At 42.8% G+C, this 16,409-nt stretch overlaps 1 protein-coding gene across 2 annotated transcripts in view; it reads left to right on the top strand.

Moving 5' to 3' along the window:
* The first annotated feature begins 781 nt into the window (after window positions 1-781).
* Window positions 782-16,409, top strand: part of kmt2d (lysine (K)-specific methyltransferase 2D) — a 36,666-nt gene continuing 21,038 nt past the window's right edge. The window contains exons 1-33 of one of the 2 annotated variants that reach the window (XM_077512969.1): window positions 782-945; window positions 3,126-3,209; window positions 4,551-4,662; window positions 4,738-4,940; window positions 5,069-5,178; window positions 5,292-5,454; window positions 6,084-6,255; window positions 6,359-6,473; window positions 6,603-6,781; window positions 6,876-7,156; window positions 8,568-8,687; window positions 8,794-9,512; window positions 9,590-9,703; window positions 9,786-9,899; window positions 9,991-10,095; window positions 10,193-10,374; window positions 10,629-10,793; window positions 11,004-11,113; window positions 11,222-11,263; window positions 11,366-11,551; window positions 11,652-11,822; window positions 11,910-12,032; window positions 12,258-12,379; window positions 12,461-12,596; window positions 12,698-12,769; window positions 12,851-12,928; window positions 13,035-13,193; window positions 13,305-13,374; window positions 13,542-13,780; window positions 13,873-13,946; window positions 14,405-14,455; window positions 14,547-16,151; window positions 16,235-16,408. In XM_077512969.1, the coding sequence (XP_077369095.1) occupies window positions 3,161-3,209; window positions 4,551-4,662; window positions 4,738-4,940; window positions 5,069-5,178; window positions 5,292-5,454; window positions 6,084-6,255; window positions 6,359-6,473; window positions 6,603-6,781; window positions 6,876-7,156; window positions 8,568-8,687; window positions 8,794-9,512; window positions 9,590-9,703; window positions 9,786-9,899; window positions 9,991-10,095; window positions 10,193-10,374; window positions 10,629-10,793; window positions 11,004-11,113; window positions 11,222-11,263; window positions 11,366-11,551; window positions 11,652-11,822; window positions 11,910-12,032; window positions 12,258-12,379; window positions 12,461-12,596; window positions 12,698-12,769; window positions 12,851-12,928; window positions 13,035-13,193; window positions 13,305-13,374; window positions 13,542-13,780; window positions 13,873-13,946; window positions 14,405-14,455; window positions 14,547-16,151; window positions 16,235-16,408 (6,315 nt within the window). In that variant the 5' untranslated portion in view covers window positions 782-945; window positions 3,126-3,160. The remainder of the gene's footprint in view (window positions 946-3,125; window positions 3,210-4,550; window positions 4,663-4,737; window positions 4,941-5,068; window positions 5,179-5,291; window positions 5,455-6,083; window positions 6,256-6,358; window positions 6,474-6,602; window positions 6,782-6,875; window positions 7,157-8,567; window positions 8,688-8,793; window positions 9,513-9,589; window positions 9,704-9,785; window positions 9,900-9,990; window positions 10,096-10,192; window positions 10,375-10,628; window positions 10,794-11,003; window positions 11,114-11,221; window positions 11,264-11,365; window positions 11,552-11,651; window positions 11,823-11,909; window positions 12,033-12,257; window positions 12,380-12,460; window positions 12,597-12,697; window positions 12,770-12,850; window positions 12,929-13,034; window positions 13,194-13,304; window positions 13,375-13,541; window positions 13,781-13,872; window positions 13,947-14,404; window positions 14,456-14,546; window positions 16,152-16,234; window position 16,409) is intronic. The other variant, XM_077512970.1, reaches the window with a different exon arrangement.

Here is a 16,409-nt window from a genome sequence, read left to right on the forward strand (position 1 = left end):
GGTAAATTAATTGTCCACAGTTGAATTTGACGGTTAAAAAAAAAGAGCTACTGGGTCATTCGTGCAACAGACCGCTGCATCCGTCGCACGAAGATATTCCTTCTCTTGCAATTATAACAACCTAATGAAAATGGCTTCCATGCTTTGGAAAATGTAATGACCTCCAGTACTATCGAGTGTTAATATCCTCCATGTTTCCGCGCTGTGCTTGCCAACAACAAGCACACTCATGTACCGCGCTGTGCAGGAAATGATAAACAAAGCACAACAGCAGTTTAATTTTAGACGCCCTAACGTTAACACATTGAACACTTGTTTCGCACGATTTGGTGATTTTAGAGAGGGATGGTGAATGTTGTGCTTCTGGCGCAGTTTGGTCATGCGTATATGTGCAAAAGAAAAAAGAAGAAGATTTTCATGCAAAGTTAAGTGACAAGAACAGTATGTTACCGAATAAAACGCAACACGCCAAATTAGTGTTTATTTACACTATTCAGTGGAAATAAGCTGCCACCTCGCGAGAAGAATTCCACAACACAACAGCGGCTAGTTGTTAGCATTGAAGCTACATCCACAAGCCCGGAAAGAAAACATTGAACGGGACCGGAGTACTATTGGTACTTATAGCGGTGTCTCTTGACTCTCCTGATGAATATGTGGCTAGGACTACCAAGCCAAGCCGAAGCGGCGGTTAGCTCGCTAACCCAGCGTTTTCCGCGTAGTTGTGTAAAGTGTACACAGAACTACAGTAGTCAGTACTGAGCGAGCTCGGCAGTCTTCCGCCCGTGTGCACTTCCCCCACCTTCTCTCACTCTCTCGCTCCAGCCGGCTCGCCGCAGCGTTAGTCCGGTACATAAAATGAAGCGACCAGAAGCATTACGGGAAGCTGCCGTGGGGCTCTTTGGATTTTGCTGATGTATGAGGAGACGGTTTTGTTTTTGTAAGGTCAGTGGCGTCAATTGTGACTTTTCTCAACTTCCTGTGCCAGGTGTAAATAGAGACACACTAACCCTGACCTTAGACCGGGTAATGTTGGCTCCGCTATCGGTAGCATTTAGCTGTTAGCTTGAAGCAGATGACGCTGTCTACTTGCTGGAGAACTAGCAGCGTTACCTGGGCGCTAACTTCGGCTTGGTTAATTTTTCGTAACGACGGCGCCCAGGTTGTTTTAGTCGAGGTTAACAGTCGTCATTTCCTGACGTGTATGTAGTTATGCATGCGATTAAGCGTAGTTTTCGCAGTTTTGGCTCTGCGGGACACTTAGCTGCTACGTCACCATCACTAGTTGTTGGATTTTCCGTTTCAGTCCGTCGCTAGGGATATGGACTAGGCTAATTGCTGGACTAGTACGAATCCCTCAAATCGATGTTTACATTGAGTAATAAATGACATGTCTGTAATCCTCGAGCCGTGTTATGCTTTTTTTTTTCTGGAACGGCAGCAAGATGTAGATGTTGTTTGTGTTTATCATCACAATGGTGGCATATACGATCACTGACTATGAAAGTTATTTTCTTATTACTTTCAGTGTCAACCCAGCTAACCAGGACGCTATTTGGCCATCACTCACCACTTTCGTGAGACGCTATCGAATGCATTTGGAAAGAAAGACCTATTTAGCTCATTAATTAACTAGCTATACAGTTATTGGTTATGTGATGTCGTTATTGTGGAGTGTTTCGACTTGTCACATTTATTTCGAAGATATCGCCTAACTCCACTCTTCCGCTAGATTTACTCTTTTGTTCGCCTTTAGTTTTTTGACCAAATAGTGTTAATTAAAATTGAGCGTTGTTTTTGTTTTCCGTTTCTTTTAAACCCCGGCACTCAAATGCACACGATGCTGTTGTGTTTGTGTGTATATAGACGTGATTCTTAGTAGTTAAGAGTGTTATGCATTCAATAATGCTTGTATCTTCTATGCATGACCAACACGTGAAAGGCATTCATTCGTCCGTCCCAGACTGGTCTTCTAACTGCCTAACAAACCGCGCTGTGTGTGTTTGTAGAAATGGCAATGCACGAATTTTCACTTCGAGACGGATATACTGTTTGTTCTATAACTTAGCGGTTACTGCATCTAAGTTGCAGAACACACAATATATAATAGCATTGGCGTGGCTGCAACTCGCACGATCATTCGGTTTATTTTCTGACATCATGAGATTAACATTAACGAGGACACATTGGGGGGCGCTGCCATAACGCTGAAACGAAGCTCCGTGTAAAAAGTCGCTTTCTGTCGACATCGACGGCACGTAGAACGCAATATCGCCGGAGAAACACGACCTTCGCCGCGACTCCGTGTTATTTGTTGTGTTGCAGAAACAATGGCGAGGCCGTCGTTTGATTTACTGTACTGTACTTTAGTCGACTGCGTGAAGCTCTGAGCGGAACTGAAGTGTGAGCAACTCTGGTTCCGCACGACAACAACAGTGCTGCAACAGGAAGTTTTCTAGGCGGAAGTTGTGTTTTCTTTGTGTATTTTCGATATGGTTGGTTATGAATAAATACACGTAATAAACATACAATTAGTTGATTAATAATTAGTTGTTACTACACTTTATCTTAATTTAATATTGTCATCTAACCGGTTTGGAATATGCACTGCTGGGTAAATAAGCACTTTCTGTGTTAATTCCGGTGTGCCTGGTGTATCAGCTTCCTGTATCACTCGCGCTAATTTGCTCAATTGCCAAGTAGAGTCGATTGCATTATTGCTAATATTAGTCAAGACTCAAGGCACATTACTTTTGGACAAACCTGAAGCTTTCTGTTTAAATAGATATAGCCTGGTTAGCATCTTGATTAAGTATTTATTTTATTTTTATTTTTTGCTGTTTTTTGGTGTTGGAAAAAGGCGTGTTGTTTAACATTGATTTTAATAAACATTTACATTTTATATATCCTTATGGAAAGAAATCTATTGTGTACACTTTATTGTCTCTTATCTTGCTGTCAATTTAGTCACTGAAATAGACTTTTGAGCACCATATGGTGTAGAAAGCGCTGCATAAGCTCAGTCCATTTGCCATGAACCATTTAGGTCATGAATTCAGGTTGTTAGCATACTTAATACTAGTGGTATTGCATTATTATAAGCCATTTGTATTTTGACACTGCAGATCTCTGTCAAGGAGGTCAAAGCCAGTTTGGGGGCATGGATGAGCAGAAATCCACCTGCGACGAAAGCGACTCTGAGCCAACAGGTAATCGCTTAACGTTTTCTGCATCCAAACGTGTTGCATGTATGTGTGGAGTAAGAATATATTGCACTGTCAATTATGTTGGCACTATTCCTTATTTTTTGACATTCACCACTATAATTGTCATGCTAAATACTATATAATAGGATAAATAAAATGGACGAGATATTTTTTTTCCCCAGACTCAGTACATTGTCATCTACAAGTGTGTTTCTTTACTTAGGTTACCAGCATTCAATCGCGCTTGCTTTTCCTCTCTTGTCAGTCATCTTGTTCACTGCTGTTGGAGGAGGAGTCGCACTTGCACATTTTGATAGTGTAGTTGTACAATTGCAGAAAGTTGAGCCGTATGAATGAAAGTAGCTCCAAACAAACCCCGATGACACAGGAGTCGTGTAGGTTGGAACATTTGGATTCAAGCTAGATTAATGCATTTGTCACATTTGTACTCTATGAAGAGAGTCACAACTCAACAAAACAAACCTCAAAGTTCATTTAAAATACAACCATCCCACATAATTTCTTCAACTGGAAACAAAAACACAACAGGATATGGAGGACCGTCCATTTACCGATGACATGTAGTGCCTCAACGCTGGTGTTAACTCGCTTTTTAGTGAAATAGATGCAGCCATTCAAAACTTGCCACCTGCATTTAAAGAAATGCTGCAGGCTTTTGATAGGCAGTATGAAATGCTGGGGGAAAAAAGTAAAATTCCCAGACAGCCGTTCCAGGTTTTTACGTGAAAGCAGACATTCATTTGACTTGGTCACTACATAGGCCGATGTGTGCTTATGTGACCTGTGTTAATATTAATTTATGTGCAATTTTTGTGAACAGAGCTCGAATCTATGAATCTAATATACAGTCGACCCCCACATATGTGCCGTTTGGCACACGTTTATTTGCATGCTCACTTTTTTCTACTTTAATAAAAATAAAAAACAATGTCCACCCCATTTTTTTTTTGTTTTGTGTGGAAAATGTACATTGAATGTTTATCAATGTTTCTTGAATCATTATTTGGGCCATGACAAAATTACCCCCGCCAATCCATTGCTTTTTTCTGGTTACTATCCCCTGCAAATAATGGGGGTCGAATGTCTTCTATTTGTTCTTCCACATTTCAATTCCAGTGCTCAATATTATTGAGAATTAAAATTTAATTGTTCTTGAAAAGGAGGTACTTGGATTATTATGCTGTAATATCATATCAGCGGCATTAAAGAACGAAACTTAAATCATAATTTCTCCCTGCCGCGATAATTTATGGAAACTATATCGTATTAAACAATTTGTTATTATGACAGGCCTATTCACCACACATTATTATTTTTTTTTAGCTGATGATAACGCTCCTGCTAGACAACTTCCCTGCTCTGAAGGAGAGCCCCAAGCGCTCCCTGCTGCTTTGGATGAGTCCGGTCTTACTGCCGCCTCTTCAAGTACACCGATGTATGTTCCTTGTTCACTTTTCTCGCTCAGGGCAGCTTACTGTTGACAATTTTAAACACTGAATCTTTTGAACAGAGAGAGCGTGAGGGCTTGTGCTCTTTGCAACTGCGTGGAGCGCAGCCTTCATGGACAACGGGAACTCCGACACTTTGTGTCAACTTCAGAACTGCCAACCCTCCAGACATCTGCTTCTCAGCTGCCCCAGCCTGGAAATGATGAATTGTCTTCCATTGGATTTTTGGACGCCCCCTGTCTGGCATCACTATTTGATGACTCAGGTTAATTTCCAGACAACTGTTACTATTGAAAATGTCAAGATGATTTCTATTCGGAAATACAGGACGTTGTCGTGAATCAAAGTTTTCCTGGAGATTTGCTGACCCTAATGATGCTGTTTGGAATACAGGGGGTTGTTGGGTTCATCACTGGTGTGCGGTGTGGTCAGAAGGAGTAAAACAAATGGATGATGACGGGTTGGAGAACGTGGACAAGGCTGTTATCTCAGGGACACAGCGCGTAAGTGCACTGTCTATAATGTGGATTAAATGTCATCGGATGTTAGGAATTAAGAAAAAAAGAGTTTTGTTCAAGTATCACGCTTAATGATATGTGGCTTTGGTTTGTTACAGCTTTGTGAATACTGCAAAAAGCTGGGTGCAACCATTCGATGCCATGCTGAGGGCTGTTCAACCTTTTACCACTTCCCCTGTGCAGCAGCGAGTGGATCCTTCCAATCCATGAAGCAGTTGGCCCTTCTCTGTCCTCAGCACATAGACAAAGCAGAAGAGTTAGGTAGGATGAAATGCATCTTCACACGATTGCTAACGCACTTATGTCATTCATGCTTGGACAATTGCAAAATGTTTTCAACTTTAAAAGTTCCTCATTTTATCAGATATTGGCAATGATCATCCATCCATCCATCCATCCATCCATCCAATTTCTTGACCGCTTATTCCATAATTAGATTAATTATTCTGTTTTCTAGTTAAACTCCTGCTAGTATCACTTTTTAAATACTCAAGATATGTTACTTAAAAAAATCAATACAGAAAATACACTATTTGAACTTTTTATTCATAGGCATTAGGGTAGGGTACAATCCATGCAAGATGTTTTCAGTTTAAAAATGGTGAATTTTGACTTATCTGTGAACAAAAAGCAGCAATCTGAAAATATGTGACATGATATTGATTTAAGTATCGTCTCATTTTCCTGTGAACAAATACGTACGTACCCCTAAAAAGTTCAGATGTAAGAGAATTAAAAATGAGGGGTTCAGTTAATCGAACAATGTAGTTTGCACGCCGCTGCTGTCGACGTCGTTTTAGCTGCCAGCATGAACACCATGTTGCTTTAAGATGAACCATAAGCAGTATGGCCTCAAATGATGATATGTTTCTTTATTTGGACTTTCACAGCAGGGGAAGAGTCTTGGTGTGCTGTGTGTGACTCAGCAGGGGAACTCACAGACTTGCTCTTCTGTACGGGTTGTGGCCTCCATTATCACGCAGCCTGTTTAGAGATTGGGGCCACGCCCATCCAGCGGGCAGGGTGGCAATGCCCGGAGTGTAAAGTGTGCCAGACCTGCAGGTAGGTTCAACCCTGTCACTCAATTTGCATGCAATCCAATATTTGCTTAATATGGTGCATGTCATTTGTGACCTCTCTCTTTTCTGTTATTTTAATTCTTCAGACAACCAGGTGAAGACTCCAAAATGTTAGTATGTGATGCCTGTGATAAGGGCTACCACACCTTCTGTCTGCAGCCAGCCATGGATTCTCTCCCTACAGATCCATGGAAATGCAGAGTAAGTCATATTCGTCCTCCTTTGGATCCTTCTTGGAATGAATTTCCCTTTCTTGAGAAAGCATTTTCTTGTTAAGTTCCCTTCACGGAGTATTCTGATCAAGTCTCTCCATTCTGTGAATCATGTCAGAGGTGCCGTGTATGTATGGAGTGTGGCATTCGTGGACTGGGGTTGCCAGGCTCGGCGCAGTGGTTTGATAACTACGCTGTGTGTGAGGCGTGTCAGCATCAGCGCAGCTCCATGTGTGGCGTATGCGGCAAAGCTGCGCACCCATCTTTGGCTCTTCAGTGCTGTACCCTGTGTCACAGGTTTCTTCATTGATCATACACATACTGTTCATCTGTGGGTTTTACTCACGTGTGTCCTCATTGTAAAATATTATATGATCTTTCATTGTCTTAGGTGGGTGCACAGGGAGTGTGAGCTCCCAGAAGTCAAGAGCATTTGCCTGCTTTGTAAGGAGGACCGACGTCAGCAGGAGCGTCTCACCGAAGCACACACAGCAGAGACTCAAACAGCAGAGGTAGCAGATGAGACTGAAGGGCAGATACAGTTGGTGGAGATGACAATCCAAACGGAGGCTGAAACAATGACGGAAGAGCAGACAAATGTCATACAAGGAGGCACATCAGATACGGGATTGGCAGACGCTCCTGCTGAAGAACAAACACCCATGGATCTAGGTCAGTCCGGGCCCATCACAACTAGTCACAATACCGAAATTCTGACTTTGATACTGCACTTGTATAAAATTCCTGAAATGATACAATGACAAAGACCTGACGTCAGTAAAAGCAGACAACTTACAGATAGCAAAAGAGAAAGTTCTTGGCATTTTTTATTAATTCAAATTGGTAGGCAATGGAGGATATGAAATGAAATTATTGCATATGTTCCCTCTTGATAAAATGAAATAGCTATTCAATTAAAATAAAAATGATTCTCGTCACTGCTGGAATATGCAGCTTTGTTTGAAATGTAAAAATTACTCCACAGAACCTTTTTTCACAGAACATTGATGTGAGAAAACCACTCTCAATTCACTTTTCTTATTCATTGTTTGGGAAGTTTATATTAGACCCAGTAGAAAAGTAAAGCTAGTTTATCACACTCATTTGACTTATATTTAGAGGAAAGATTTTCAAATATAGATGATCGCTTATTAGTTACCCTGTTCCTCTTTGAATTTGTGATATAATTGCCGGTTAGCAAGGTGTTTAGTCCTTTTGAAGGTATTCCCTTGTGCTGTAGTACGAGTAGCTTTGTAACACAGCCTGTAGACAGGGTTGGCCGCATCTGTTGCCTTGCACTGGCTGTGAGCCATTTAGGCAAAATAATTCCAGAAAGTGCATGCCTCTTGTTTCCTTGTGATGAGTGCACAGTCCGCAGGAGCATGAAAGTTTGTAGCCATTTCTTGTCTTTGTATTTAATTTTTCAGTCTTGCACACAAGCCAAAAAATGTGCGGCCCATTTTCATCACAGAGGTGGGAGACCTCAGTCACTGCATTTTTCTTTTTAAGATAGGTGTCTGAAGAAAACATGGTCCCACATCTTTTTCTGCGTTTGGCCGCAGACCAGTCCAGGGTTTACGCAGCCTTTTACCCCAACTTAGCTGGGATAGCCTCCAGCACATCCGTGACCTTAGTTAGGATAAGAGGCATTGAAGATGGCTCATTTGTTTTTGACAATGGTTTACCGCAGTACTTTACAGGTGTGCAATCTTAATCCACAAGAGCAGCACAATTCAGAGACAAATGATTCACAGAGATAGAATTGGTGTTAGGATATAGAAAATTGTTTATTTGTATGAGAACATGCCAGTTAAGCCTAGCTGGTCACAGTCGCACATAAAACTAATTGGGCCAATTTTGCCCTTTCTTGACCGAGAACAACAAACACCAAATTATTTAGTGATTTTAGATTATTATATTAGATGATCCTGAGGTTATTGCTGTCAACAGAATCGTTGTGTGTGTGCTGTGCTGTGCTGTATTGAGTTTATCGTAGCAGACCACACGGATACATAAAAAAAAAAAAAAAAAAAAAAAAAAAAAAAAACCTTGTCTACCAGGCCTTAATCAGTTCTCCCTTTAGGTGCGGAGGCTATCGTTGTTGGGACAACGGATTTAAGTGACAAATTCTCAAAGGAGGTGCTGAAGATAGAAAAAGAAGACTCCATTTCAGAGTGGTCTGCTGCAACATTTGAGTCTCCAGGTAAGAATGACCAACTCTTGACATACGTACGGTATGTGTACATGGGCAAAAAGCATGCTGTAGCTAATGAAAGATTAAAGTAATAACCTGCATTCCTTAACCCTAGCTGAAGAGTGCTTGGCCAAACAGGCTGCCCCTTGTCTACCTGCTGATGAAAGGAGAGCAGAAGAGGCAGTCAGCCAAGTGATCCGAGCTGATTCACAGGATTCGGCCGCTGAGAGAGGGTATCAAAATCCTGAAGTAGATGAAACACTGGAGGGCCCTGAAAATATGGAGGTGGAGAAGCCTCTATCAGGAGTGTTAACAATGGCTGGTTCTGGTGGCTTCCAAAGTGTAGAATCATTCAGTAAGACTCTGTCAAAGTTGTCACCCTCTCGCGCATCTGTAGGAAAAGCGGAGCATGTACACCGGTCTGATGAGCGGGACATAAGTCCGTCATATCAGGCGTGCCATTTGTCTTTTCATCGGGATGAAGACGAACCCTCTACTGTTAACATGGAGGAGAGGCTACTACCTCACTCTGAAGAAGAGGATGAAGAAGACGACGATGACCAAATGAGAAGAGAAGGACACTATGTGGACATAAAAGAGGAACCACAGGAGGGCGAGGTTAAGCCGGAATTGCTGCTGGATGAAATGTCCAATATGAGCCACGGAGACGAAAGTAGCAGTGGCTTCCTGGGTTCTCCTGGTGAAGCGGATCCTCACTTTTCGATGGAGCTTGGCCGCTCTGAAACTGATGACTCGCTTCCCTTTGAACCCCTTGGAAGTAACACGGAAAAAGTGAGGCGCAGGGGATCCCCTGGCCGCTCAAGGGTCAAACAGGTCAGTGGTCTTTCTTGAACATCTTTTGTTTAGTTTGACAATTTTGAGAAAAACCTGACTTACTGTCTATTTATCAGGGTCGAAGCAATAGTTTCCCCGGGAAACGTAGACCACGAGGAGGCGGTGGAGGGAGAGGGCGGGGTGGTAGGTCTCGCCTCAAAGCCATGGCCTCTTGCATTGATGCCTTTTTGGTGAGATAAATTTTACATTGGGTTATAGAAGGAATGAAAGAATATCACTCATTATTTTTGCCTTCCCCCCCCGCCCTCTCAGCTAAGCATGACCACGGACTCTGGAGTAACTAAGGAGGACGATGATGAGGAAGATGACACAATGCAGAACACAGTGGTTCTTTTTTCAAACACTGACAAATTTGTGTTGCTCCAGGTATAGCACCTTCAATTTAAACACATTCATTTATATTTGTCACTGTGAAATACATCTTCTTTTTTTTCTCCCTTTCTGCTGTGTGTTTCAGGATATGTGTGTTGTATGCGGCAGCTTTGGAAAGGGTGCGGAGGGGCAGTTGTTGGCCTGTGCGCAGTGTGCTCAATGTTATCATCCTTACTGTGTGAATAGCAAAGTAAATGCAATGTTACCTTTTATTATGTATTTTCCCCATTACCATAAACCCAAGTCATTTCTGAGTCAAGATAAACTAAACTTGATATCTTCTGTAGATCACAAAGACAATGCTGCGCAAGGGCTGGCGCTGTTTGGAATGTATTGTGTGTGAAGTATGTGGGAAAGCTTCGGACCCTTCCCGTCTGCTGCTGTGCGATGACTGTGACGTCAGCTATCACACCTACTGCTTGGACCCGCCCCTGCACACTGTGCCCAAGGGAGGTTGGAAATGCAAATGGTAAAGAAGAAAACATCTTTGAAAGCTTTGTTCATCCTTGTAACTTTGAATGGGGTCAAATGTAAATGAATTCTTGAAAATTTGCATATTATGTAAAACATTCATTAAGCATTACATTAGCTATTCAGGGCCTGGCTCTCTTTTTTCCTGGGTTCTGAAGCAAAAGACAAATTGTTACCAACTCACATTGGTCTACTTAGTCTTTTTGAATTTCTATATGATTCATTGCTATTTTGTATTTCTCTACATTGCAGGTGTGTGTGCTGTGTACAATGCGGTTCCAACTCGCCAGGTTTTCACTGTGAGTGGCAAAATAACTACACTCACTGTGGCCCCTGTGCCAGCCTCGTCACTTGTCCAGTATGCAGAGAGAACTTCATGGAGGAGGAGCTGCTCCTGCAATGTCAGCACTGCGATCGGTGGGTGACACTCATGAGAACTACATACATTTCATTCATTTCATTTGTTCATTTATTATTTATATGAATAAAATCAAATGAAACATTTATTAGATAGTGCTCTTTCAGGGAACATATATACTGTATGTTATATATCATGAATTACTTAATGCAGTTTATGATTTATTCTGAATGTCAAATATCACTGTTTTATTCTGTGTGCCTATGAAGATGGGTGCATGCGGTCTGTGAGAGTTTATATACCGAGGATGAAGTGGAACAAGCATCTGATGAGGGCTTTGCATGCACATCATGCAGCCCATATGTTCCCAAACCTGTCGGTGAGTTAGAAAAATACATAACTGACAAAATATTAATGGGATGTTGTTGTATGAAATTAATACTTGATTTTTCTGTGTTTTTTTTTCCTACCTGATTCTTCACTATAGTTGAGTCAGCCATTATGGCTTCAATAAGGATCAAAGAGCCAGGTTAGTGAAATTTGTGTTGTTGTGTTTTTTATTTTTTATTTTTTTGCACTCCATCTCGATTGCCTTTTTTTTTTCCCACCTTTTACAACATGAACTTTACAGAGCCGCAGTTCTACCGGTTAGAGGGTGTTTGGCTGACAGAATCAGGAATGTCCCTGCTGCGTACCATCTCCATGTCTCCCTTGCTCAAGAGACGGCAGCGTCGCTCTCGCCTTGGCACTTTGTGTTGTGAAGGGGGCCCTGATGCAATGGATGTGAGGGAGGAAGGCGAAGGGGAGGAGGGAAAAGGTTGGCAAATTTTCTGCTAATCTATTGGCTTCTGACCAGCGACATGTATATTTTTTGGTAAATACACTGCTGTTTTCAAATTCAATTTTATTTTACCTAGTCTGCGGGGAGTCTATGGATTGTGACACTAAGATGGAGAATCCTGGAAGCCCTGACAGAGAAGTTGGTGTTGATGGAGGCACAGATGGCATGGCTGAATGTGATGTTCTCAAAGGCGGGGTAGACGATACGGAAGATGGTAAAAAAAGAAAACGGAAACCCTACAGGCCTGGTAAGCTCACAGTTTTAAAAAATACATATTTTGCTATTTGTATTTCTTTCAAGTATTTGTAGATATTATATGAACTCACTGTATTAGGAATTGGAGGCTTCATGGTGCGACAAAGGAAGTGTCACACACGGTTGAAGAAAGAGTTTTTTGCCCAGCTGGCTGGAGAGACAACTTTAGATGGACAGCCAATAGAGAGAACCATTGAAGAGGGTTAGTAACAAAGAATGGATGACTATTTTTCATGTAAACGAGACAAATTATAGTTTTTGCCCATAATTTAAAACAGTTGCTTGGTTTCATAAATTCATATCTGTGACATGCTTTCATCAAAATACACGAAGGATGTCAGAATTTTTAAAATACTGTGTGTCTGAGCGTCTTTACCATTGTGAACATTTTTAATTGTGTGAATGTTGTAATTGTTGTTGTGTGTAGGACCCCATCCTGACACCGATAACATCATGGATCCTAAACCATTGGAGGGCGAGGAACAGGCTAAGAAACGCCGGGGACGAAAAAAGAGCAAACTTGAAGACATGTTTCCAGCTTATCTCCAGGTTTGTTAGTCAGTCTTGGTGTGGTCCCCGAATTATTTCCTAGTATAGTATCTATATGTGGAATACTTGTTTTTGATGCAGGAGGCTTTCTTTGGAAAGACACTTATAGACTTGAGTAAGAAGGCTGTAATGACAACCCCTGGGCAGAGGCCAGCTGCATGCATTCTTCAACCCTCATTGCCAGCACCATTGGCATTCAAAACTACTTCCCCAGAAAGTAAGAAAAACTACTTGAACTTGGACACATAATATAGCTAGACACAAGTTAACTGTTTGTAGATAAGAATTCATATGTAACTTTTTTATACTCCTTGCTAGCTGAGGCCAAGGATCGTATGGTGCATCATCTCAAGCAAGAGGGTGGTGAGGCCCCCCAGGCTCAGGGAGAAGGTATAGTTTAGTAACTGGAAACTTCCACAAATGTCTTGTTTTGGTTTTAATGTAATTGTATTGTCAACATATATGTCTTAGGAGTCTCTGCACCATCCTCAACACTGAAGGACCAAGGGTCAACTGATCCTCATGACTTTGATGCAGAAAAAAGTGAAGGTAATAGTTGTAGATAATGCTTTGGACTTAACTGAAAAAAAAAAAGCAAATGTTTCAGAGATGTTGAACTTTTCCTTGCTTCCTTGGTGTTATCCCTCCATGTCAGGTTTTCAACAAGGAGTAGAGAATCAGGATTCCGAGCAGTTTTTCAGGAAAGTTTTAGGAGTGTCAGAAGGTTCCACCTTGGAGGGTATGAAGCCCATCTCAGAGGGCAATAAGGGAGAACTCAATTGTAGCGCTCTGCCACAGAGAGCTCTCCTCTCAGGTATGTAGAATGGGATGCCTACGGTTGATCCTATTGTCATCTTATTGGCGTGGAACACTGATTAAGTGAAGTTTTATATGTGATTGATATTGAAATATACATCTTTCGTAGGGTCTCTGCCCTCAACTGGAGTTATGGAGGCTTTCCCTGCCCTTTCTCAGTCACCGTTCTTTGACATGCGGTAGGAAGTGCTGCATTTCTTTATTTAGCCTTTATAGCTTAGCTTACAGTAATTCTGATATGGACCATGGATGTTTTTTGTTTTTTTTGTTTTTTGATGTTGTTTATTATGAGAATGATTGCTGCAGATGACTCATGTTATCATTCATCCTCTTAAATTGTGTTCAGAGAAAAAGGTGGGATGTTTAGTCCAAACGGTGGCGAGGAAAGTCCCTGGGCTACTCCATCCACCCCAGCGACTCCTTCCTCCCCACCAACACCTACTGAGGCAGAAGGTGATGGGCTGTCCTACAACCAGCGCAGTCTCCAGCGATGGGAGAAAGACGAGGAGCTGGGAGAACTATCAACCATTTCTCCTGTGCTTTATGCCAATAGCAACTTTCCCACTCTCAAACAGGACTACCCAGGTGTGTGAAAGGCGATTATCATTTGATAAACATTGTTTAATTTTAGCTCTGTTACATATTATACATATGTTGCATGTTTTGCCGTTTACCAGACTGGGCAAGTCGCTGTAAGCAAATCATGAAGATCTGGAGGAAAGTATCAGCAGCTGACAAAGCTCCTTATCTGGTAGGGCCAATTTAGTGCCTGGACTCGCCATATTTAATTATCTCATTCAAACATAATGAGTTGTCGTACACTGGCTGTTAAAACAGTGTACCAGCCTGACAGAAATAACAAATAACTTACTTTAAAGACCGGGTCCCGCGCCGTCTACCCTGGCTGATGGCAGAAACAAGGATGTTGTTTTGTCACATTTTTAATCTATCTGTGTCTTGTGTAGCTCCACCATCAAGTAAACAAACATTCTTTCCCTCCGTCCTCCTTCCACATCACCCACCCACACCTATGCACGGCTCTTATTGGAGCATGCGGTTACATGACACAGTAAAATTACATTTTATATTAATTATTGTAGGCTGAAACAACTGTAGCAAAATTTTTGGTCTATGATTGAGTGAATAAAAAGACATATTTGTAATAGACAATGAATAGTGTTTAATATTAACTTTTTTTTCCCCCAATAGCAAAAGGCCAAAGACAACCGAGCAGCTCAGAGGATTAACAAGGCACAGAGGGTGAGTGAAAACTTATTGTAGTCATAACAAGTGAAAGTTAAAAAAGTTGTAATCATGTTTCTTTTCTTATTCCTCCTTTCTGATCTCATAGCAGGCAGAGAGTCAGGTGTGCAGGCCTGTTAAGACAGAGCCAGTTCGTATTAAAGGGGAAAGACCCAGTTTACACCTCCAGATCCCTCCACCTTCCGGGTCTACGTCCATCTCGTCTCAGCCAAGCTCAGCAGAAAGTCAATTTCCTTTTCCCCCAGATTCAGGATCCTCCTCTGTCTTTTTCTCAGATGGTATTGCAAAAACCCCAGGATCAGCTGAAATTCGTACAGATCCTTTTGCCAAGCTCCCCCCTCGGTCACCCCGTTCTCACTCCCACCCACCAACTCCTTTATCCTATGCTGGGGCTAGCCCCATACAGGCCTCCTCCTCAGGTTATTCAGCTTCCGGCCCACAGGGTCCTCCTCAGGGACGGCCAGCTAGTCTTGGCCCCTTTGACATGCAACCAGGGACTTCAGGAGCAACCAGACGGGCTCAGCAGGTTGACCCCTATTTCAGATCACAGTTACAGCATCAACAGGGTCATTTATCACAATCTCAGCAAGGCTCTCAGGAGTCCCTTACACCTCTACAAAGTCCTCATTCAAGAAGTGCTGGGATCGGGATTGAGTCCCCCATTTTCTCGCCACCTCACAACACGCATTACGGAGACCCTCAAAGAACTCTGCAGGCAGAATATGGTTCATCCCCAATACCCTCAGTTGCATCCTCACCTGCAAGCCAGTATAGGGCTGATATGAGTGCACCTTCTCCTCGCTCCACTTCCGTCGGAAGACCTGACCTTCCCACTGGCTCCCCTGCTGGGATGCTGGAGTCTGGGGATGGACTATTTAAGGCACCTTTGACACCACGAATGCACCAAGGCGATGGTGGTGTTCTTCATCCTGGAACCTCTCCGAGCCACCCCTCTGAAGGGTATAGGCAGTCTCCCTCTCACAGTTTCTCTGACCACCACATTCAGTCTCCGCTAGGTCCCAAGTTGCAGTCAGGTGATGGTTGTTCTCTTGGACCCCAGAGACACCCTGTAATGCAACAGGAATTGTGCTCAAGAGTTCCCTCCAGTCCGCAATCCCAGGGCAGTTGCCAATCTCCCCACACTCCTGGAGGGCTCTCCAATGATGCCTATTCTGCACAGTCTCCTATAACCCCACGTTTCCAGTCTCCAGATCACTGTTCTCAGCCTCCTTCAAGGCCACAATCTAGAGACCCTTTCATGACTATCCACAAACCACCTCGCCCCACGTCTGCTGCACCAGATGGAACTACGAGCTTTAAAAGCTCACCAAATTCAAATCAGTCACCTCAATTGCATTCCGGCGGTAGTCCCATCAGGGATCCTCTTTCTTGCAAACCCTCAGCACCTCCTCTTCCATTCGGCCCTAGCACAGGAACCGTTCAGTTATCCCAACAGCAGGCGCCAAGTCAGCCACAGCAACCCCAGCCGCAAACACAGCAGACTACTGTTGCAGACAGCTACAGTTCTAGACTTATACCTCCTTCTGGATCTCAAGAACTGGCAGCTGTCCGCCCTCAAGATGCACCTCATCAGCCATCCTTGCCGGGCACTCAAGACATGCCTGATGTGTCAGCAGTGCAAGACCCGGCGCTGGTGGGCTTAAGTCCCTCTGAGCTGGAGAAGCACAAACAGGTATTAAAGTATTGGCCAAAGAAAAATCGTTAAATGCTCCTGCAATTTTTGTTTTTTATTTTAACTCCTGTTTGTGTTTGTAGCGTCAGAGGTTGAGGGAATTTCTAATCAGACAACAAATGCAACGCAACACCATGAGACAAGAAAAGGAGGCAGCTGCAGCCGCTGCGGGCAACGCATCTCCTGGATGGCCAGGAGCAGAGATGGGTGCATTTCAACAAGATAAGATCCAGAGAGCACCACCACCTTATCCACAGG

Source organism: Festucalex cinctus, chromosome 2, assembly GCF_051991245.1.
Source record: "Festucalex cinctus isolate MCC-2025b chromosome 2, RoL_Fcin_1.0, whole genome shotgun sequence".
Lineage (NCBI taxonomy): Eukaryota > Metazoa > Chordata > Actinopteri > Syngnathiformes > Syngnathidae > Festucalex > Festucalex cinctus.